The following is a 23,926-nucleotide window of genomic DNA, read 5'->3' as shown; positions in this document are numbered from 1 at the left end:
CTATTTATTCATTCACAAATCTTGATTGATCAAATGCCTGCTATGTGTCAGATATTATGCTCAGTTTATATTACAGAAGAAATTGTTTTGAGGAGAAAGTTCAATCATCCATGATTGGTCTCGAAGCACCCCTGGGTTAAGCAAAATATTGCATTCTCAGAAATGTAAAACTGAAAAGAAAATAGTGTAATCCAGTTTGCTCATTTCACTGATGAAGAAGCTTGTAGAGATAGCTTTGGTTATATATCCAAAGTAATATGGTCAAGACCCATACCTGGTTTGTAATTGCAAATCGATTGTACTTTCCACCACTTAATACTGTCAGTTACGTTGTGTGAGATACTAGAGATAGATTTTCCAGTATTCATTTTTTATCAGAGAACTTTGAACTTGATCGGTGAGTGGAAAGATAGATGCTGCAATGAATGTGGAGAGTAGTCAGTTAACATCAGGAAACCATAGAACAAGAGACTCAATAATGGTGTTAACACATTTTAAAATCTAAACAATGTAAAAACCTTCATTTGGCTGACCCTATCATAGGATATCATGAAACACTGACTCTTAGTAAAAACTATCTTTTAAAAGGTTAACTGATCTTTCAGATTGACCCCAAGAGGATTACATGCAAAATTCTGGCATTAACTAATTAATCTAGTCACAACAGAAGGCAATATCTCAAAGAATATTTCAGAAAGGGATGGAAGGAGGCTTTAAAATATACATTTTGGTCAAATGAAAATGTAGAAAAGGTTGAAATTTTACTTTTAATGTGTGGAAAATAATTGGACTAATTGTTATACTGTGGAATTTTTCTTGCCACAGAGATATGTATTCTTCATGAATCCTCAGAAAGTAAAGCCTCCTGAAGACCTCCAGGATCTGGGAGTGAGATTTCTTCAACCATTTGTGAATTTGCTGTCAAAAGCAACATACTGGTGGATGAACACACTTATTATAACTGCTCATAAAAAGCCTATTGATCTGAAGGCAATTGGAAAATTGCCAATAGCAATGAGAGCAGTAACAAATTATGTTTGCCTGAAAGATGCATATGAAGAACAGAAGGTAATTTAGCATCTGTCTTCTATGTACTTAATTACAGAGAATGGTCCTATTGGCATGAACCCAGGAGGCAGAGCTTGCAGTGAGCCGAGGTTGGGCTACTGCAGTCCAGCCTGGGCGACAGAGCAAGACTCCATCTCAAAAAATATATATATATATATACACACACACACACATATACATGTATACACATATATACATACATATATACACATACATACATATATACACACACACACATATATACACACATATATATACACACATATATATATATAAAGACACAAAGTTTAGGCCAGGCGCAATGGCTCACGCCAGTAATCCCAACACTTTAGGAGGCTGAGGTGGGTGGATCACCTGAGGTCAGGAGTTCGAGACAAGCCTGACCAACATGGAGAAACCCCATCTCTACTAAAAATACAAAAATTAGCTGGGCATGGTGGCGCATGCCTGTAATTCTAGCTACTTGGGAGGCTGAGGCAGGAGAATTGCTTGAACCCGGGAGGTGGAAGTTGTGGCAAGCTGAGATCGCACCATTGCACTCCAGCCTGGGCAACAAGAGTGAAACTCTGCCTAAAAAAATAAATAAATAAAATAAAAAATAAAAAATAAGATGACACAAAGCTTAAATCATATCTATGGTAAAGGCAAAGCAGATTTCCTTCATCTGTTTTCCTCTCTACTTTTGAATCATGTTAATTGGGGCTGGAAGACTGGAAGAACCAATGAAGTATACTTTTATTACTTGCTCAATTAATACATGAGGAAGGATAGAGTGAGTACTATCTTTTCTCTGGGACATGTCACCAAGTGGAAAGTAAGAATTAAGTTCAATGATCATGTATAACTAATCCATTACCATATAATATTAATAACTCATGAAATTTTTGTTATTGTCTTTTCACAAGCATAAGTTTGTTATATAAAGAGGTAAAATAGATACCAACTAATAATCAATTTTAAGAAATTTAAAGCCTTATATTACTGACTAAAATTTAGCTTCCATAGTTCAAAATGGGAGACTAAATTAAATAAAAGGACATTGTCTGCCTCTTCCATGTATTATCCTATATGACTGCCAAAATTGGCTTCCTTTGGCACTTTTCCTAAGTATTCATTGTTGTTTTAAAAAATTTAAAGATGAGAGAGAGTCTTTGGGTATTTTCATTTTGTCTTTTATCATTCGAAATAGTCATGTATGCCACCCACAGTGATAGGTGTGTTTTCTATTGCAATCATCTGCAAATATCATTGCCATTTAAAATATTAGGATTCTCAACCACACTGGAAGGAGATAGAGTATGGTAAAACAGCTCACGAGTTTTTGGCTGTTCTCAATCAAGATCAACAAAGCATTTATGGTAAATGATGAAAATAATCTCCGTTTTGTGTCAGAAATATGTGTTATGAAATTAAATGGCAGGAAAAGGTTACAACAAATGAATCTGAATCATTTCTCTGGTTTCACCTCTGGGAAAAGTATTGCATAAAATTTTTTAAACTGCTGAAGTAAAGATGTTTGCAGTCTTTCCTAAGCATAGCTTAATTTTTCTGAGTTCTCTTTACAAGAGAGATTAGCTTGAACTTGGTGTGTTAATGTCTACATAAACTTCGGAAAACAAATCATTTATTTTAACAGGGGGTTACATTGGGAACATAATTGAACTCTACTCCAGTGAGTTGAATTCCTTGTCACAGTGAAAAAACTTTATCTACCTCCTCCCTAAGTTTTATGATAATTTCTCAGGTCTTAAAATTGTGTTTACAACAAACAACTGTAGCTATGTGAAGCTGAGTTGACTCAAGTATAAATGCTGTTCTTCATTTTGCATTTCTTTGAGGAATACCTAGGAAACACAAGAAACAACTTGAAGTTGGGATAATCTGTTTTGTTTAGTTTGCAATCATTGGATAGGCAAACCTGTGGTGATCTAGTAACTCCAGAAATCTTGACCAGTCTGCCTGTAACCTTGATCTTTGTGCTTTACTCTTTTGCTTGCTATGTAATGTTATTTGTCAATTTTCGTGACAAATATACATTTACCAAATCAAAGAAAAGGGAAAATGAATTAGGCTTTAAGGATCCTGTGTCATCCTTTGATAACTAAAATAATAGAGTCTTAGAAAAACTGTCTTATTTACTTCTCATTCTCTCTATTTTATTAAAATGCATTCAGTAGCTACTATTTGCATAGAAGGCAAGGATACAGAATTATGCATGCTGTGCTGAAAGGCACACATTAACATCAATTTTTAAACCCTTAAAATATTTTTTGAAGTATAGGAAGGAATTTCCATACTTGAGATTAGTTACTGCTCTAAGTAGTTTTATTTTGTTACATCTGTTTTTGTTTTTGTTTTTTTCCCCCAGAAAAAAGTTGCAGATCATCCAAATCGGACTCCATCTATATGGCTTGCAATGTACAGAGCTTTTGGGCGACCAATTCTACTCAGTAGCACATTTCGCTATCTGGCTGACTTACTGGGTTTTGCTGGACCTCTTTGTATTTCTGGAATAGTTCAGCGTGTGAATGAAACCCAGAATAGGACAAACAACACAACTGGAGTAAGTTCCTGGTGCTTTTCAAAGGAAACATATTATTGGTGGATTTCATTGTAATTGTCACTTTTTATTAATGCAGTTTTATGAGTTGTTCAAAAAGGCTTTTTTTTTTTTCAGAGAATTGAATGCTTTTTAAAGGAAAGAAAACAGTAATTTTCCTTTCAGAAAAAAATCATGTGTTTATGTATTTATTCATTGAATGAATCTGCCCAACAAAATTATTTCTCAGATTCAGAGCCTGTAAACATTTAATAAGCACTCACTGTGTGCCAGAAACTTTGTGTAGAAATTGCGCATTGATTGTTTTATTTAATCTTTATAGCAATCCTTTAAAGAATTTTTTTACATGAGAGGTGGCTGAGTCACTTCTTTAGAGGCCTATGACCAATAACACTAGAAATGTGGTTTGTAATATTGTACATTTCTCTTTTCTTATATAATAAAAACCACCACCCTGTTTCACAACGATCAGGGCAAGTCACATTGTGATATTTTATTAGATATTATGTTATTATATTGGGGCTAATAGTATAAAATACTATGTGTTTACTATCATAAATATATAATTTTTATTTTCTATTTTTAATAAAGACTGCATTGTGAACTTCCTACTTTCTTTCTAAGTATTGATTTTCGTAGTTCCACAAATAGAAACTATCACCAGATGAATCCATTTTCCTTTTCTATTCTCTCAATGTGATTTCCTGCCGTCTTTCCATCACCTATTAAAATGTTATGCAATATGAGAACTGACATTAAATGTTGCCTCTTCAGTGAGGCCTTTTCTGATCGTCCTAGTTGGAATTTGACCCCCGTTGACAGTCCCTTAACATACTCTTTACTTTATGTTGGCACTTACTGAAGCCCATTACTTAGAGATATGCTTATCTACCTAGGTTGTAAGCTTATGAAACAATTACGGTGAGCCATTCATATTTGTGTTCACAATGCTTAGCCCAGATCCTTGCATACATTAGTGTTCAATTATAATTGAAATGAACCAGATATTTTCACCACTGAATACACTTTGGTGATGTTTTGTCTCTACTAGCCTAATTACATACGGATATCTAAATTCCACAGAGTTTATCCATTACCCTTCTCCCTTACACATATCAGTCAGATGTTTTGCTGAGAAGGAATAGGACTTGTACATTTGTATATATTCCCATGAAAAAAGAGGAAGGGACCAGAAGTAAAATTCTACTAGGTCTAAATCATAGAAAATAAAGAGTGTCCAAACTGATATAATGTACTTAGTCAAATGTTATCTTTCCTTCTTTTCTAACAAACAAGTTACCATATGCTATTGTTACAAACAAAAATCAATTTTGGATATCCTTAGGCTGAATTCAGTCATATTCTTACTAAAACAAAATTTTGTAAGTCATGTTTTGTTACTGGTAGTGTTGCACGGGTGATATAGACAAATTACCTATTTTACAATTTGCTATTTATTTTATTAGTATAAATTAAGATGTCTGAAAATCAGAAAAAGGCAACTGAGTAGAATTATTTTAAACTAATAAGGCTACCAAAATTGTATATTTGTTCCATTGGTCTTGCTGACCAGCTATCAATTTTGTAGCTTCTACTTCCAAATTAGAGTGTAGACTAACTTGCCTTTTTATTTACTGCTTACCATTTTACTAAAGTTGGATATACCTTTGCAGGAAATGCATTCTAATTTTTTTAAAATACATTTTACCTTTTTTTTCTTCAATTAGGCATTTCTGTCACTCATTAATCAGGGATTTTATGGATTTGTATTGTATTTCACTGGTTTGCATTGTATTTCACTGCTGTATTATAGATACATTGAATTTTTATATTTAAATACTATGCATCTTGTAGTAAATGCAAACTGTACACCTGGTCTACGAAAAGACGAGTTTTAATTTGTCACATTTTTTCTTTGGGGACAAGATTTCAGAAACCCTCTCATCAAAGGAATTTCTTGAAAACGCTTATGTTCTAGCAGTTCTTCTCTTCTTGGCTCTTATTCTGCAAAGGACATTTTTGCAGGCTTCCTACTATGTAACCATAGAGACTGGCATTAACCTCCGTGGAGCTCTGCTGGTATGTAAAGGCTGTGAATGATACTTGTTTCCTAAGAATGCTATATACACATTCAGTGATAAGAATAATAGCTTCAGTTTTGTTTCTTCATTCCATATTCACTTTGGTATTACAACAACGTTTCTATGATGTACTTAATGACAGAAACAGAGCTAATTAATAAATCTGTTGAATTAAAAATAACTTTAAAATAATGTGAAGAAAAATATTTTGAAATCTTACGTTTACTTACCTTTTTCTGTTTGTTCTAGAGCTTATGCTTAAAGTTTAATGCATATTTTTACTATATCACTAGAAAAAAATAAGTCTGTATTTTGTTGAAATAAGTATACTGAAATAGAAATAACTGTAGTGGTCGGTTTAAGAAGATGACCTTATAGAATTTTTCTTTTCTTTTTTTTTCAAAAAAAATTAAACGTTTGTTATTTATTTTCCATGAAAATAATCATAGTGTCAATTTTAAATGTAGAACTTTATGTACTCTTTTATTTTTTTTTTATTTTTTGGTAGGCCATGATTTATAACAAAATCCTTAGGCTCTCTACGTCTAACTTATCCATGGGGGAGATGACTCTGGGACAGATCAACAACTTAGTTGCCATTGAAACTAATCAACTCATGTGGTTTTTGTTCCTGTGTCCCAATCTATGGGCTATGCCTGTTCAGGTAGGTAGATCAATATAAGTATGATTTTTGTTTGCAGAGGAAATAAAACAAAAAGAACAGTAACGTATTTAGCTCATAAAAGGTGTCTAGTTTTTGAATGTGCAAATATTACACTCTTTTATAGAAAAGGAAGCGGAGACTCAGAAATGTTATAGCATAGGTTAAGAAAGAGAAATTTGAAATTATACTGCTTGGGTTCAAATATCTGCCCTGCCCCTCATTTACACAAGGGCTTAACTCCTCAAAGCCCTAGTTTTCTTAACTGGAAATGAGAATAATAATAGTATCTTTCTCATAACGTTGTGGTAATTGTCAAGGTTAAATAGGTTAATAGGTCTATAACATCTAACGTAGTGCCCAGCATTTCCTGGGCATCCAGTAATTGTTAGTTGTTAGTATTATCGCCTCGATTCATGTAAGTCACAGAGCCATGGTTTGACCCCTTTTATTTTGGCAAGCTCTCTTATAGCATTTCTAAACGAGAGGAATTGCTTTAATCAATCCCATAGTTTCAATAGTTAGTATATTGCAAAATGTCAAACTGTATAAAATGGTAGGAACAGTGACAAACTGGAGTGCTATTTAGCTATTTCCTATGTGAAATAACATTTTAGTTAAAGACACATGTTTTCTTCTTCCCCTAATTGGCTAAAAATGGCAAAAGAAATATACTCAGGTTTTAGGCCGGGTGCAGTGGCTCACGCCTGTAATCCCAGCACTTTGGGAGGCCGAGGTGGGAGGATCACCTAAGGTTGGGAGTTCGAGACCAGCCTGAGCAACATGGAGAATCCCCGTCTCTACTAAAAATATAAAAAATTAGCTGGACATGGTGGCGCATGCCTGTAATCCCAGCTACTCGGGAGGCTGAGGCAGGAGAATCACTTGAACCTGGGAGGTGGAGGTTGCAGTGAGTCGAAATCGCACCATTGCACTCTAGCCTGGGCGACAGAGCGAGAATCCATCTCAAAAAAAAAAAAAAGAAAAGAAAAGAAAAGTAATATACTCAGTTTTTTCCTCTGTATAAGCTGGACATTTTTAATTATCTCAAGTGTTGCATTCTGTAGTTGAAGCTCAAGCACTAGATCTTATTTGATACAATTTGTCATCTAAGTCCCTGTGTCTCACATTTATTAAAGTGAATAAAGTAATAAAGAAGATCCTAGTTTTTAACTTATTGTTTGCCTTTTCATTTTTTAATAGAAAACCAAGGCAAATAGAAGTGTGTAGTATGCACAGTGCTTGGCACAAAGTAGGATTTAAGATGTACTTTGTCTCATTTTATCAAAATGTACTTATATAAAGGTGGATTAGGTAGCTGCCTAGGTGGTATAATTTCAAGTGCACCAAAAATCTCTAAACGACTGCATCATGGGTGACCTTAAGGAATTTTTTGTTTTTATTGGATTTCCCAAACTACCTAATTAGCTAGGCAGTAAACGTGTCATTGCCCCCAGAAAGCTGCTATTAAGCTATTAGCATTAGCATATAGGCATAAATTATATACTTGAACTGCATGGATACAGTTCATTAATTGATGTTTTGAGCTGTGATAAATCAGAGAGAGAGAGGATAGGAAAGCAGGGGTAAATTCTGAGTTTTAAAGGAAAAAGAAGACAATAGCAAACCAGAGAAGATAGGTCTGAATGGTTTTGCCCTTGGTTTGGAGAAAGAGAAGTACATTAAGACAGGGCACCAACTTTAGCTTTTTAATAGTTTTAGTTATCCCCAGTCTTCTTGTCAGTAAGTGACGTCTGGAGTCATAAGGAGGTGAGGAGCTCAGCTCATTCTCTTTTAGTCCACGGACAACCATCCTCTACTCACATGATGCTGCCCGCTATTTTTCATCCTCTCAGCCTTGAAAAGCTAGTACAATTCCAAGAGAATATAGAATGTCAAATTTATGGTGGGTGACAGCATTTTCAAGAAAAAATTTATGCCCTTTTAAAAATTTGAAGACTACTTTAGAAGCTCAAAAGCGTCATGGGACCACTTTGCAACTTCATGCAATAAATTGGTTTGACATCAGTTGTACAGATTATTGTACTAAAAATACATTCCTAGCACTTAGCCTTCCCCAAATAAATCAGAGTAAAACCCAACTGTCATAGTTGGGTTGACTTGATGGTTAATTCTGTCCCTCTGGAGAACCTTAATATGTTGACTTCCAAATAAACTTAATATAATAATCAAGAAATACTACATTTACACTAAAAATTATTTCCTTTCATGCAATGGCTCCCCATTCATTTTCTCTTTTCCATGTGTTTTTCTCCCTAGATCATAATGGGCGTGATTCTGCTCTATAATTTACTTGGATCAAGTGCATTGGTTGGTGCAGCTGTCATTGTGCTCCTTGCGCCAATTCAGTACTTTATTGCTACAAAGTTGGCAGAGGCTCAGAAAAGTACACTTGTAAGTAACATCTTTTGGAAATTTAAATACAAAAATCGAGAAATGCTGTTTTAATTTTATAATGTAGGAAATTAATACTTGCCACTCAAGATAATTTGGAAACAATTATATTTCACTTCAGTTCTTCGGCAGCAAATGTGTATTTTCCATGTTGCAAAAACAATTCTTAAAAGTGGATTGGAAATTCAAAACATGATGATCGTAGACCCGAAATACTAGAATTACAGTTCCTGATGTTTTAAAGTACTATGAGGTGATAAGGCTTTCGGTCTTCTTAGATCACTTGTCTAAAGAATCCTCTTAAGCGTACTTTGAGGCTACTGAATGTCAGTTATTGACATGCAAGAAATGGATCAAGGCACAAGGGAAGCGTCAAGTTTGCTGCTTCTGAAATTATTCTTCCCTAGGGTAGACTCAAACCATGTGAAGATCTATGGGGTCACACTGACATGTTTCAGTGGCAGCTGCTCTTGCTGAATATGTTTCTGGTCAACTTGGCAAGCAAGAAAAAGCCCAGTTACCGACCATTTCTGGCTTCAATTTTCCATGAAATCATTTTATTTGAGCATGAATTTGCTGTTTATAGGGAAATATTTGCAAATAATAAAATTGTTGACAGCATGTTTACAAATAAAGTTTGATTAAATATGAGCCAGGCTGTCTGTAAATCAGGCATAAAATGTAGAGATGTTGCCACTGACGGGATTGTTTCTCAAGTTCGTGTTTCTACTGTGACAAGCGAGTTGCATGTCACGCAAGCGGTTTTTATCACTTGTTTTTCTGCTACTTTAGGTAGGTTACTCATTATTTCCGTCTGAGCCATCTATCCTTTTTACTCCAGCACACAAATACAGAAAGGTGTGGAAGAGCAGCTTAAGAGAGACGTGATGAGTCCTAAACATCTGTCTTTCGTTTAGCTATTCATACCATAATCATTTACTCATTGAACAATCATTTGATAGGCATTTAAGACCCTGTAAAGACAAAACGTTGAACAAAAACCAGGCTGTTTGCTACTTTTGCTTTCTCTTATCTGTCTTTTGACCACTCTACTGCCCCCTTTGATAGTTAATTAGTCACATTGCACTTTGTTAGTAATTCTAGTATAACGTGGTGATAAAGGAAGCTGAAAACAGCTGGCTAAATTGAAGCTTTTGTATCTGCTACAAATCTCTCTACAATTATTGCAAGTTATAAATGAATCTAAATTAGGCCTTAACCAAGAGCTTACAAAGAAGTATGTGGAAATATCTTGATAGCTAAGATAATAGGCTTAGTTTCAATAACTGAATTATGAAGATGAAATATGAATACACATAACACTGTACCTTCATATTTTCAAATAAGAAGCCCACTAACTTTTCTTAAATTTATTATTTTTCTTCCTGTAAGTATGAGTGATAGAGTTGACTGGAGAAGAAAATAAGTTAGATGTTAGGAGTCATTATAAATCTCCTTATTAGTTATTTAAATTTATGTCTATATTATCTGCAGACATGATTCAAGGAAATCATGTGAAACTTTAGAAAATTGTTTTTAGCTTTTATGTAAACCACAGCAACAGAGACGTACATGTTTTTAGGTGGAAAGAAATGTTGAGGCCATCTCACTAAGCTCTTTATGTCACGAAGCACAAAGGGCTTAACTGCTTCTCCTGGGAATTTCACAACCTAATTAGTGAGTGACGTGACCAGTCAGAAATCAAGATCTCCTCAATCCCCGTCCATTACATGGTCCTGCCTTTCTGATTCACTTGGATGCAACTAGTATTATATTTCTTCCTTTGTTTTATAGGATTATTCCACTGAGAGACTGAAGAAAACAAATGAAATATTGAAAGGCATCAAACTTCTAAAATTGTATGCCTGGGAACACATTTTCTGCAAAAGCGTGGAGGAAACAAGAATGAAAGAACTGTCTAGTCTCAAAACCTTTGCACTTTATACATCACTCTCCAGTAAGTTGCTGTTGCTGTAAGAACAGGCGACTTTAAGGGCAACCAGAATAACCAACAGTCTGTTCAGTTTAGATTGTGATCAGTGAAACATTCTAGTTCTTCAACGACACCTATTTATTTTCTAAATGTGTGCTGTCCAATAGCCGCCAGCCACACGAGGCTATCTGTTTACATTTAAATTAAAGACCAAAGTAAGCACAGGTTTAGGGTCAAGTAGACCTGAATTTGATTCCTCACAACTAGTGTGCCCTTGACTATGTTACTTTACAAACTGAAATCCTTGGTTTTCTTCATCAGTAAAATGAAGATGGTGATGATAATAGTAACTGTGATTAAAACCCTTGTATCAGTTCAGTTAGGATAAATAGTTGGTTTTCAGTAAAAATATGTTTACTGAAATTGATTTGACTACATTATGATTGATCTTCTTGTCCCCAAATATTCTTTAACTCTTTTTGCATTGGTCTCAGAATACTCACAGGTAGCGCTTGTGGCTGTAGCTTTTACTCTGAGAAAACTTTGCCGCAAAACATCTTGCTTTTATTATTATTTTGCATCACTCTAGGATATCGACTTTGGAAACAAAAGACATCATTCTATTTGTAGCATTCTGTTTTTAGTAGTGGTGTTTCCGTTTACAAAATATAGTAACTCTCTCAATCACTGAAAATGTCAAATCCTAGAAAACATAGCATTCTTACGCATGATGTTAACATCTTTCTCGAACAGCGTTGGCCGAAGATTCATTTGATGAATCCGATTTTTTCCTAAATAGATGATTCAGATGATTGTGACAGTTCTCTTGTTAGTTCTGTTTAGAAATAACTCCAAGAACAGTTTTTATATTTTATTTTCACATTAAAAATCAATCAGATTTGCTTCAGCCTCAAAGAGTGTGTTTATGTAAAACTAAATGACTACTGGCAGTGAGCTACGCTTTTTATTTTCTAAACGGGAAAAGGGTTAAAAATATTTGCAGCTTTTTAGCTTGTCTCCTTGGGAGCTTATGACTTGATATTTTCTTGAAGATCGTCAAGAAAATATAGCCATTTTTGAAAACTGAGGAGAAAAAAATATATCATTTTCAGGTGAAGGAAGCCCAACTTCATTCACAGAAAACCCTTTGTTCCAATATATTTTCAAGAATTTCAAAATACAGAGTTATTTCATCTTCAACTCTAACTTGTAAAAGCAACTATTTCAAAAATATTACTTTTTTTCCTCAAAGTATGACTCTGAGTATTCTTATGAATAACAGGGTTTATGTTAGTATAATTTACACAAACTTAGCAAAACTACTCCCACTGATATTTGGTTTGATTTATGTGTCAGTTTTGCTCATCTCTGTTGCTCCCAAGACCTTTAGCAAATTAAAATTTGGGAAGTTTATATATTGTTTCCTCTTGAATTATAAACTCCTTTAGAGTTTAAAGATTATAAACATTTCTTTTGTGAAATAGATTTAGAGAAAATATTTGGCTTATATAACTCTTTTATTCTAATCCTAATGCTTGATGCATTAGACGTAAAGTTGGAAGGAGTTTTATCTTCCAGCAATGCACCACTAACACGGTGTCAAGATGCTAGAAGACAGGATGATCAAGATTCACTTGCTTATATTGTACTACTCTAAGTTGGTGACCCCTTCGATATACATCCTTCTCTTCAGAGGACTGAAATTCTCATAAGAAGGATGGATGCAGCCAGAAATAATGACAGCAACAACAACAAAGATATATTGAGAGTATACCTAGCCAACAATTGCCATAAGTGGTTTTTCATGTACCATCTCATTAATTATTACAACAGCCCAGGGGTTTTGATTCTATTATTTATTTATTTTTATATATTTTTTGAGACAGGGCCTCACTCTATCACCCAGGCCAGAGTGCAGCAGTGCAAACTTAGCTCACTGCAGCCTTTAATTGCTGGGCTCAAATGCCTCAGCCTTGCAAAGTGCTGGGACTACAGGCATGAGTCACCGTGCCTGGCCTAGATTTTATTATTAACTGCACTTTGGAAATTAAAAGATTGATGTATACAGAACTTAGGTAGCTTGAACTTCTTTCAAATCATCCAGCTGCTAAAGGGCTGAGATGAGATGAGAATCCAGCTTGTGTGTCTCTAGAGATGAGAGTTGGGTTGGTATTTGAGTCAAATCCAAGAGGAGAGAAGGCAGAGGAGGCCATCCTAGGGGAGAGCAATAAGAAGTGATGAGGGGTAAACTACCTTATCCTGTGTTCTTGATAGGCAGCTGGGATTCTTGAGTCAATGGAGCAAAATTCCAGTTTGACCACTTCAAGTTTTATTATTTTGTTCAGTACGGTCTTTTTCGTGGTGAGTTGAACAGAGCTGGCTATAAATCTTAGCTCTGACACTTTGTAGTAGTATGGCCTTGAGGAAATTACTTATATCCTCCTTGCCTCAGTTTCTTAATCTGTAACATGAGCTAGTAATAATGTCTACCATGTAGGATTGTAAAGATTAAAGAAAATAATGAATACTACAAACATTTATTGAGCGCACACTCCATCTCAGGCACTATGTCAAGTGCTTCATATGCATCTGCTACAAAGCAGGTTAAAAGAAAAGAATACACTTAGAAAATAGGGTTACAATACAGCAAAAGAAACTATCATCAGAGTGAACAAACTACACAATGGGAGGACATTTTTGCAATCTATCCATCTGACAAACGTCTAATATCCAGAATCTACAAGAAACTTAAACAAATTTATGAGAAAAAAAAACCCTATTAAAAAGTGGGCAAAGGACATGAACAGACACTTCTCAAAGGAACACTTCTCAAAGGAGGACATTTATGTGGCCAACAAACATGAAAAAACTCAACATCACTCATCATTAGAGAAATGCAAATCAAAACCACAACGAGATACCGTCTCACGCCAGTCAGAATGGCAATTATTAAAAAGTCAAGAAACAACAGAAGCCAGTGAGGTTTTGGAGGAATAGGAATGCTTTCACACTATTCATGGGAATGTGAATTAGTTCAGCCATTGTGGAAGACCAGTGTGGTGATTACTCAAAGACCTAGAACCAGAAATACCATTTGACCCAACAATCTCATTATTGGGTATATACCCAAAGGAATGTAAATCATTCTATTTTAAAGATACATGCTGCGTACATTTATTGCAGCCACTATTAACAATAGCAAAGACATGGAATCAACCCAAATGTCCGTCAGTGATAGCCTGGATAAAGAAAATATGGTACATGTACACCATGGAATACTATGCAGCCATAAAAAGGAATGGGATCATGTCCTTTTCAGGGATATGGATGGAGCTGGAAGCCATTATCCTAACCTAGGAACAGAAAACCAAACACCACGTGTTCTCACTTATAAGTGGGAGTTGAATAATGAGAACACACGGACACAGGGAGGAGAACAACACACACTGGGGCCTATGAGGAAGGCAGTAAGGAGTAAAGTAGCTAATGCATGCTGGGCTTAATAGGTGTAGCAAACCACCACGGCACATGTTTATCTATGTAACAAGCCTGCATATCCTGCACATGTATCCCGGAACTTAAAATAAAATAAAATAAAATAAGGTGACAATAGTCAGAGAAAGAAGGTTGAGACAGAAATGTGGCTCCTCATCTGTGTTATTACAAAACTCAGATCAGTGTTTGGATTCGTGGTACTGTTGAGTCTGTGTTTGACAACTAAGTCATATCTGGACTGGCAAAAGCACAGTCTGATTCTGTTCTATGTACAGTGGTAAGGATAATTCCTGAGAGCAGAAGATGTTTAAAACCCGAGTCCTCTACTGTTAAGATAATTAGATTCTAGCTTCTCACTCTGCTGTTGCCTGGCTCTGTTATCAACAACTCAGTTCATCTTTGGTTTCTCGGTTCCTAAAACTCTATAGTTTATGACTGTACGACTATAAATCATGAACTTGGATTTTTATTTTTACTGTTACTTCCAAACACTAGTATTTCAGGCTAAAATGTGAGTTTTTCTTATTTCAACTAGGCATATCATGCTGATCCAATGATAGTTAAATATATTCCAGGAGAGATATTTAGACATGCAGAGAGTCCAGGCTATGGAGTTATTTTATTAACTGAAAGGGTCATAAATGAATATTAACATCACTGCTGGAAAGGGAACTTGAAGTGATATCAAATTCTTGTTTTTACTCTGTGTAATAACCTGATTTCACATATTTAAATTAGTTTAGTGGACTAAACAAAAGATAGACTGTAACCCCTCTCTAGAATACGCATTTGTTAAGTTCTAATAATTTTTATCATTAAAGGATGATTTTATATGAATTCTAACATTTCATAAGAAAAAAATTCAATAAAGAAAAAAAGATACTGGTTAAGACTAATGTATGGGAGCTCATAAAACTGCAGACAAGTAGGTACTAACTGTGAAATGTTTGTGGACTCCAGACACAATGACATTTAATACTCTTTGTTCTTCCTGTCTTCAAAGAAAGTTAAAGCAATAATAGATGATTAAAGTTACTGAAAATGTTTCCACAGTTCAATGAAAACTAATGCATTTTATTTCTTTCCACAGTCTTCATGAATGCAGCAATTCCCATAGCAGCTGTTCTTGCTGTAAGACACTTTTTCTTGCTTTTAGAAATGAAACCAAGTCAGTGTTTATAAATGATTTATGAGCAAGAATGTGTGGGTAGTAATGTATATTACCTCACCTCTGTGACTTCCTTCTATTACCATCTCCATTGCAAGAGTTCTAATCCAGAGTTTCTCAATAAAGACACTATGGACATTTTGATCCAAATAAATTTTGTTCTAGGGGCTGCCCTCTGTGTTAGGACGTTTAGCAGCATCCCTGGCTTCTAGCTACCAGGTGCCAGTAGCAACCTCAGTTACAACAATCAAAACATTGCCAAATGTACACTGGTACATTTGCAAACATTGCAAAATGAACAGTGGTTGGGAATTAACTGTTCTAATCTCAATGATCTAGTTCCCAGACATTCTTACAACAGGACGGAGCTAGATCAACAACCAGAAAATCTTATAATTGCATTATATTTCATACTAAAGTGACAAACTCGGCAACTGGTATTATTTGTAGAAATATAATTAGCTGGGCATGACGGCGCATGCCTGTAGTCCCAGTTAATTGAGAGGCTGAGGTGGGAGGATCACCTGAGCCTGGGGAGGTCGAGGCTGCAGTGAGCCATGATCACGCTACTGCACTCCAGCCTGGGCAATGAAGTGATACCCTGTCTCAAAAAAAAAAAAAAATGTAAATAAGTATTCTTTGGGTATTAATGCTGACAGTTTTAGTAAAGATCCACAGTGAGGACCCCAAAACAAGAGAACATTATTTTTTCTCCTGGAATATTTAGTATTGCTTGGAAAGGGCTTGACTGGTTGTCAAAAACTCTGGGTTCTCCACCCCTTTATTCCTCCTACTTAGTAACTGACAGAGTCAATTATGTAATCTGTAAGTAGAATTTTTTTCTAACTTTCTCATAAGTTTGCCACCATAATTGCAGGTAAACCTTTCAGGACTCACCAAAAGCAAGTACTGTTTTAATTAGGGAGTTTTGGATGAAGTCATTGTTATCATAGTTACAACGGACATACTGGCGTAGCAGAATATGTTAGGTTTTTCAGATAAGACTGAATGTACGCATGTGTGAAACTTTTTCCAGCTTTCTCTAAAGAACTCCTTTCTTTGCACAGACGTTTGTGACCCATGCGTATGCCAGTGGAAACAATCTGAAACCTGCAGAGGCCTTTGCTTCACTGTCTCTCTTCCACATCCTGGTCACACCACTGTTCCTGCTCTCCACAGTGGTCAGATTTGCAGTCAAAGCCATCATAAGGTATGCATTGAAGTGTTTGACATTTTTTGCTTATTGATAATAGAAATGATGTGTGCTGTGTGTGCTAATGGGAGTATTTGAAAAAATATTTAAAAAGAACATTAAAATCACTACCAGGAGATAACCATTGTTAAAAATTATGGTATGCTACTTTTCAGTCTTTTATTTATTTCATGTAAAAATAATTATTTCAAAACAAAAATTTTAAATTTATCTAGTGTTTGTCTCCTGATTAAACTTTTTTAAAATTATTCTCCCCTCATTTAAGTTTTATAATATGCCATGTTTACTGACTATGTAATATTCTATGTCGGAAATATTCTAATTTATTTAATGATTACCTTTTTATTGAACATTTAGAATGGTTCTGTTTTCTCCCGAAGTTCACACATCTCTGTTTATCTTTAAACTTCTCTCTGATGATTTTCTCAGGTTGGATTTCTAGAAGTGAGGATACTAGTTTTAATAATATGCACATTTTTGAGGTCCTTGATGAATGTGTTGCTTTCCACTGAAGTGGTGGTAAGTCAAGGAGGGCACATATTTTTAAGATTTTAAAAAATGAATACAGCCATAATGTTTTCCACTAAAGCTGTGCCAGTTTATATTGGCAACAATAGTGACAGAGAATGTTCACATCATCACATTTACTATTTTAATTTTAGTTTAATCTGGAAAAAAATCCAGGCTTAAAGTCTCTGAAAATGGTAAGAATTGTAAAACCATTTTGTATTTTGCTCATTTAAATATGCTTCTATAGTGTTTCCAACCAGTGCAGATTTTTGTCTCTTTATAATTTCTCATAATGCACAGCTATAAAAATAGATGTGATATGATAAGACAATTTTTCCACCATTTTTACTTATATAAATGTGTTACCAAACTAGATGATACACTGCCTATACCGTAGTCTATATGTCTTATGCTCCCATAAATAAGGCTGTCTTAAAAAGGAATTTTTCATTTTAGATATATGCTCTTTATAAACCTATAAAACCTCAGAATGCTTTGTAAACAGTCATTATCATATTTATATCTGGCTTTTGAAAGAAATGCCAAGATGTTGCAATATTGAAGAAAAATTGGAAAATTGAGCCTTTAAATATATGAAGTATCATGTTGCAATTGACAGAAACATAGAACATCATTTGTGAGACTTTTAAAATGAGACAATTTTGCTAGAATCTATATATTACTGAGAAAACTAGACTTTATTATTCAAAATACCAGAATCTTCAGCTTTAAGCCAATAGTTTGCACTGGCTTAACAATGGCTTAATGCCAAATAAAATTAAAATGCATATAAATCATCTTACAAACCAAATTCTTACAGAATATGATAGTGTAATATAGTTTCAATGTCAACCTCTGAGACATATCATTAACAACCAGTTCTAGAGCTGTTAGTGTCTAGAGCTCAAGCCTTCTGGCCACATCTGCCCTCATTTTCTTATTGTTCTGCCTTCTGAAACACTTGTCCAGATCCCTGACTACTTTTTGTAGCCCCACTTCCAAATTAGGCAGTGCTCTGGAAGAGAAGCTACTTCAAACAATAAAATTGATAAATGGCCAGAGTCTGCTATTTTGGTCCTTATTTTCATTTTCTCCACTCAACAACTGTCCCTTTCATGGTTGCACTTTTATTTGGAATTTGACTTTATACTACAAGTGGAGGTAGAAAGCAGTTGATAACTTGCAATAGATAACACCTCTGAAATCAGGAGGTTACCAAACATTAAAAGGACTTTGAGTTGATTAAAAAACAAAACAATCTAGGGGTGTCCCTCCAATGCGTGGTATATAATTCTGTGGTAGTAAATCCTAGTACAGTGGAGAATGGGTATCCCTGTATATTTCTGCATAGCACTCTCCCTTCTGCACATCTCATGGAAAAGACATTTGCCAGTTTGATAAAGACCAGTCTTTTTTCAGGGCTCAGTTCCAGATTTCCCAAGCCACAGGCCAAACAAAATCTGCTCATAAAAGCCTGATTCTCTCAAATGGGTTTCAGTGGTTGAATTGCAGGTCCTACAGAGATGGCTGGTCCACAGAGAACATTAATCCTTTTTCCCACTGTGTGCTAGTTCTGGGAACCCAAATAAGTGCTCTCCCAGTGTTGACTGGACTTAGAGCATTTTCTTCTGTGCCTGGGAACCCGTGACCAACCTTCAGTGCCAGTTGGCCCACAGTGAGTTGAGCAGCCTGTTTATAATCGGAGACTTTGGTCAGCTGATTTTGAAATCTCCTCTTCAGGAACTGTGGAAATTCGAAGTCCCTCACTGCTCTCTTAAATACATTTAGAAACTTGGTGGGTTAGAATGGGATAAAGCCCACTCTCAAACTTGCGTTATATATGCATGTAAGAGACTTGTAAACTTCTGTACTGGAGGAAAATTCCATACCATGTTCAAGTCTCGGTTCCAAAATACTTCTATGCTTTCTTTGGAAAAGGTTTGGGTTATTAGCCAAAGTTGTCTTCATGGCATTCAATGACTGAGACCTGTATATATCTCATAAAATGGAAGAATGAGGCAGGTGTGAGTTCAGATTGTCTCCTCACACCTCCCAGCACCCCACACCATTTGATTTTTCTGAACATTTTATGATGAAGTGTTCTTGTTCACTTTCAAAAAACAGAATAATGAAAAGTAACTATTATCTAAAATAATAAAATGCTCAAAGAAGAGAGATTTCTTTTTTAGGAGACTTGCCTCACTTCACCACTTTGCTTTATTTATAAGGAAATAATATATGTGTTTTGCTCTTTTGAAAACAATATGTTATATCCTTTATAAATAATTTGAGCTTAGGTTTCTATACATTGTGTTTGATGCACAATTCAATGCCTATGTCTGAAGAGCCTATTTACCAAGAGAAAAACAAATCTGTCACTTTGTTGGGAAATAACTTTATGTCTTTGCTCTCATGTACCTCCCAAAGGAATGTACGCATGACTTGTCCACTGATTACCTTCAGTCAAGTAAATTGTTATTGATATTTATCATAAAGCATATACCTTGGCCTGGTCTCTGTATTTCAGTTTACAAAATTTTATAATTCCTACCAAAAATAAAATAAAATAAAACCCATGTGACTGCTGGCAACAAAGTCCGTTTTCCCAATTAATATAGCACTTGTCCAGGGTACTTAAGCTGTGTCTACCCACCCAAAGTGTAAGACCTTAAATATTTTTGTGAATGGTCTAAACAAATGAGAAAATAGTAAAATACTGATTTAGAAAGGTGGTAGAGGCAGGGTAGCAAATTGATTGGTACAAAATATACCTGCTTTCAAATCCTAGCACTACCAGGAAATACTCATTGTTTGACCTCAAACATGATTTAGTGTCTCTGTAGCTCAGCTTCCTCAACTGCCAAATGAGCACGATAATGTTACCTGCTTATGGTGGTTGAGAAAATTAAATGAGATAATACATAAAAAGTACCCACCAGGTTGCCTAAATATTTTAGGTATGTTACAAATCTCCATTTTACCATCTTACCACCATTTTACTCATCTCTACCCCCGCCTCAGAGCATCTTCTGTGGATGTGCATTCATTTATTGATACAGGTACATTGCTAGGCATTAAGAATTCCAAAGATAAAGACAGGCTGAAATCTGCAGGGAGTCCATAGCCTAGTTAGAGAGACGAGGAAGGGAAACTAATTACCGTATGATGGGTTATGGCGTTATAAAGCTATACACAGAATGCTATGGCCATAATGGGCATCCTTGAAGCTTTTTGAGAGAGAAGGGAAACTATGTGGTCAGTAAACATTTAAAGGAGGTGGTGGCTCTTTCGTAGAATCCTTAGAAATAGGTAAGACTTAGAAAGCTGGAGAAAAAAATGTAAAATGTGTTTTAACAGAGGGAGCAGTATATTCAAGGGGAAAAGGTGGGTAAGTAGGTGAGAAACCTTGGTATCTTCAGGAGATTGAAAGTAGTTCAGTGTCATTGGAGGAAGGGTTCTGATGTGGAATTATCAGGGCATGAAGCTGGAGAGTAAACTCCTGAGCAGCTTTTAGATGATGCTAAAGATGCTGAAAGGCAACCGGATGCCATTTGTGACTTTAAGAAGCAGGTCGTTACATGCACAGATTTGCATTTTAAAAATATAAACCTGGAAGCATGGTGGAAATTACTTCACACTTGGTCAGGATTTGTGCATTTTCCATAATTGTTTTACCTCTGTGATTTCTGAAGGGACCTCATAGGAATAGAAAATGCTTTTTGTATTACCCATTTATTATTTCATTAGGCATTTCTTGAGGAATTACCATGCTATATTTTAGGTATTGGGATAGATTCTAAAGATGAAAATCTTTACTGTTAAAGAGTTCACAGTCTAGAGGGAGAGATAGACATGGAACAAACAACAACAATGACAAAACAGCAGCACCGGAGATCCTCAGCCAGAGAGCCTAGAATGACTGGGGACATGGGAAAGGAAGGGAAGTAAGTAATACTAACAGATGGGTTAGTATTGGCATCCATTGGTGGTCCTTGTCATTGATGTTTCAAAGTGGGATGTTATGAAGAAAGAATGTCGTCCCCATTCCCAATCAAGGTCAGGGATCGTGGCCTCCAATGCTCAGGAAGAGTGGGGCTCATTTATCCCATAAAAGCTTTGAGGCTACATTGGAAAGATTAGTGATTTGTATCTATACTAGAAATGGGAATGGAGAATTGAACCAACCGACCTTACTTAATGTCTGAATCATTGGTTTATCTCTTCTTTGATTTATTCAACAAACATTCCTTGAACGACATGTGCCAGGCATTGCTAGATTCGGAGTTATAAAGGCAAATGAGCCTGGCTGCTCAACTTTCTTTTTTTGTGCGGAGAAATAGTGTGAGACTGTTTAAAGGTATTCCTTTGATTGACAGAGCTGCATTCTTAAAATTAAGTCTTTTCAAAACGTAAGAACAGAATGACAATTACAATCTATAAAAGTGAAGATGAAATAACTGCCATTTAAGAGGAATAAAATAATATTTCATAAGCCATTTATAACACTGTTTTTCAAGTCTATGTGGTCAGACTTTGCTGTCAAAGACTCAAAGAAAGTGTACAAACTGAAGCTCTTCCTAAACAATTACCTCTTTTAGTTCCCTGCAAGTACAGTTTGACAGCTAATAGATTGCCTCAATGGATTTTCATCTTCCTTCATGTTTCTCTGGCATGCAAAACCAAAACGCTTAAAGATCATGGGCAGCAGACTAAAATTAAATTTACTTTTTTCTCATTTTGTTATTGTGTCACAAAAAAACAAATTCTGAAGACTTGTCTGGTGGAACTTGACTATAAGTTCAAATAAAATTTTTAAAAAAGACACCGTTTATTTCATACATCCATTTTCTAGTTTCCGATCAAGGGCAATACCTCCCCTGTAGTTGCTGCTGCACGTACCAAGCAAGTTTTTCCACTTGCTGCCTCCTAGCTTGCCAAAAGGAACACTTCTTTTCCTTTGTAACTTCACTGAATTTCCTTTTGTATGTTATTTTATTTCTAGGATGATGTTTACAAACCACATTATCGTTTTCTTTGTTTTGCTTGTTTCTTTTTGATCCTGATCCTGTGACACTGGTTTGAGAAAGTTAGAATGGGTAGAGTAGATGAGCCAATTAATCTTGTGTCCAGCCTAAGGAGGTGACAGTAAAGAATGTTTGCAAACCAGTCTTCTAGCACAGGGCCTCTCTAGAGGTGCTTGTGAAGCGCCTCTGGGTGTTGGTCAAATGCATAATGTGATTCTTATTTGGAGGCAGGGCTGAGATTTTCTGTTTTTAATAAGCTCCCAGTTGATGCTGATGCTGCTGGTTCTTGGCTGAAACTTTTGAGCAGCGAGACTCTAGAGGCCCCTCTCCTTGCCAGCTTCAGAAAATGTGAATAATACATAGTACTTAAGCAAGATACACGTGGCCAAGGATTCCACATCTGCATATTACATGCTAAATGGTTTTAGGCCGGTTACTTAGCTTCTCTGTACATCACCTCCCCATCATTTGTAAAATTAGAATACTAACAGGAATTTCCTCATTAGTGTTATTTTTAACCACACTGTTCCAAGTTCCTAAACAACTTCACTGTTTTTGACAAGGAATATAATTGCAAAAAAAAATGCACAGAAGGTTCTGTTGAAATTAGGGTGACAAGTGGTCCTGACTTTTCTGACATTTTTCTGGTTTTAGCACTGAAAGTCCCGTGTCCTGGAAACCCCACTGTCCTCGGCAATTTAGGATGTTTGGTCGATGTAGGTGAATTCCCAGTTGGTCTTGAAAAATGACTCTCGCAGGCATCCTACTCACCATAAAAATGTGTGTTAAAGTTGTTATTTAAGTAGCATTTTTTGGGTGGTGGTTTTATTGTTAAATCTTACTCTGTGTTTGTTGCTTTTTTGCAGTGTTCAAAAGCTGAATGAGTTTCTCTTGAGTGATGAGATTGGTGATGACAGTTGGCGAACTGGTGAAGGTTCGCTTCCTTTTGAGTCCTGTAAGAAGCACACTGGAGTTGTAAGTGCCTTATTTTTGTTATGGAAGTTATGAATAGAGGATAGTCTCAGCAGAATGGACAGATTAATATGAGTGAGATTATAAGCTTTATTTTTTAACCCATGTGAAGAAAAATTGCCACTTGCTTCTGTACAACCTCACAAGTCTAAAATCAATAGACAAATGTATAAGGCTTGTCTTTATAAATCCAGGAAAAAATTATCCTAAGAGACAATACATGTTTAATTCAAAAGGCAATTGAGAGTTTGGTTACTCCAAATTTATATTAAAATAACATAAAATAAGTTTACGACTCATGCACCATTTTCTTATAATACCGTTTAGCTATACTACACTTTATAGTTTAAAACATATTTTCTGATGCATTTTATCTTTTTATCCACTTAGTATATTACATTGTCTCTTTTTATTTTCCAGTTGAATTACATTACATTGTCTCTTTTTTTATTTTCCAGCTCTTTTTATTTTGCATGTCATGAGGCTTAAATAAAGTCGTAAGATTACTAAGTGGTAGAGCTAGAATTAAAACTTGAATCTTGTAAGTTGTAGTCCAGTTCATTTATCCATGATGCAAATATTTACTTAGTGTCTACATAAAATCTATAAACATAGTCAGTATTATTTTGTCATGCATTACATGTAATATGAATAAGCTTTTTAAAATATATGCCTGTGTTTTTAGATTTTTTTGGCTGTGCTTTGTGCCAAGACTTAGGGTTGTAGCAATGAACAAGACATGTGAGATCCTTCCTGTCACAGAATTCGCTTTCTTGAGGCAGGAATTGATAAGCAAATTAAAACAATAACATAGTTTCACTGTGTG

At 35.4% G+C, this 23,926-nt stretch overlaps 1 protein-coding gene across 2 annotated transcripts in view; it reads left to right on the top strand.

Moving 5' to 3' along the window:
- ABCC9 (ATP binding cassette subfamily C member 9) overlaps positions 1–23,926 on the top strand; it is a 139,574-nt gene that overhangs the window by 24,728 nt on the left and 90,920 nt on the right. For both annotated transcript variants that reach the window (XM_009180355.3, XM_003906100.4), the window contains exons 7-15: positions 826–1,068; positions 3,437–3,631; positions 5,555–5,707; positions 6,218–6,373; positions 8,651–8,785; positions 10,580–10,742; positions 15,304–15,344; positions 16,449–16,591; positions 22,995–23,103. In XM_009180355.3, the coding sequence (XP_009178619.1) occupies positions 826–1,068; positions 3,437–3,631; positions 5,555–5,707; positions 6,218–6,373; positions 8,651–8,785; positions 10,580–10,742; positions 15,304–15,344; positions 16,449–16,591; positions 22,995–23,103 (1,338 nt within the window). The remainder of the gene's footprint in view (positions 1–825; positions 1,069–3,436; positions 3,632–5,554; positions 5,708–6,217; positions 6,374–8,650; positions 8,786–10,579; positions 10,743–15,303; positions 15,345–16,448; positions 16,592–22,994; positions 23,104–23,926) is intronic.

Source organism: Papio anubis, chromosome 9 (assembly GCF_008728515.1).
Source record: "Papio anubis isolate 15944 chromosome 9, Panubis1.0, whole genome shotgun sequence".
NCBI lineage: Eukaryota > Metazoa > Chordata > Mammalia > Primates > Cercopithecidae > Papio > Papio anubis.
Note: the sequence above shows the minus strand (reverse complement) of the source record. Positions and strands in the feature narration are given on the sequence as shown.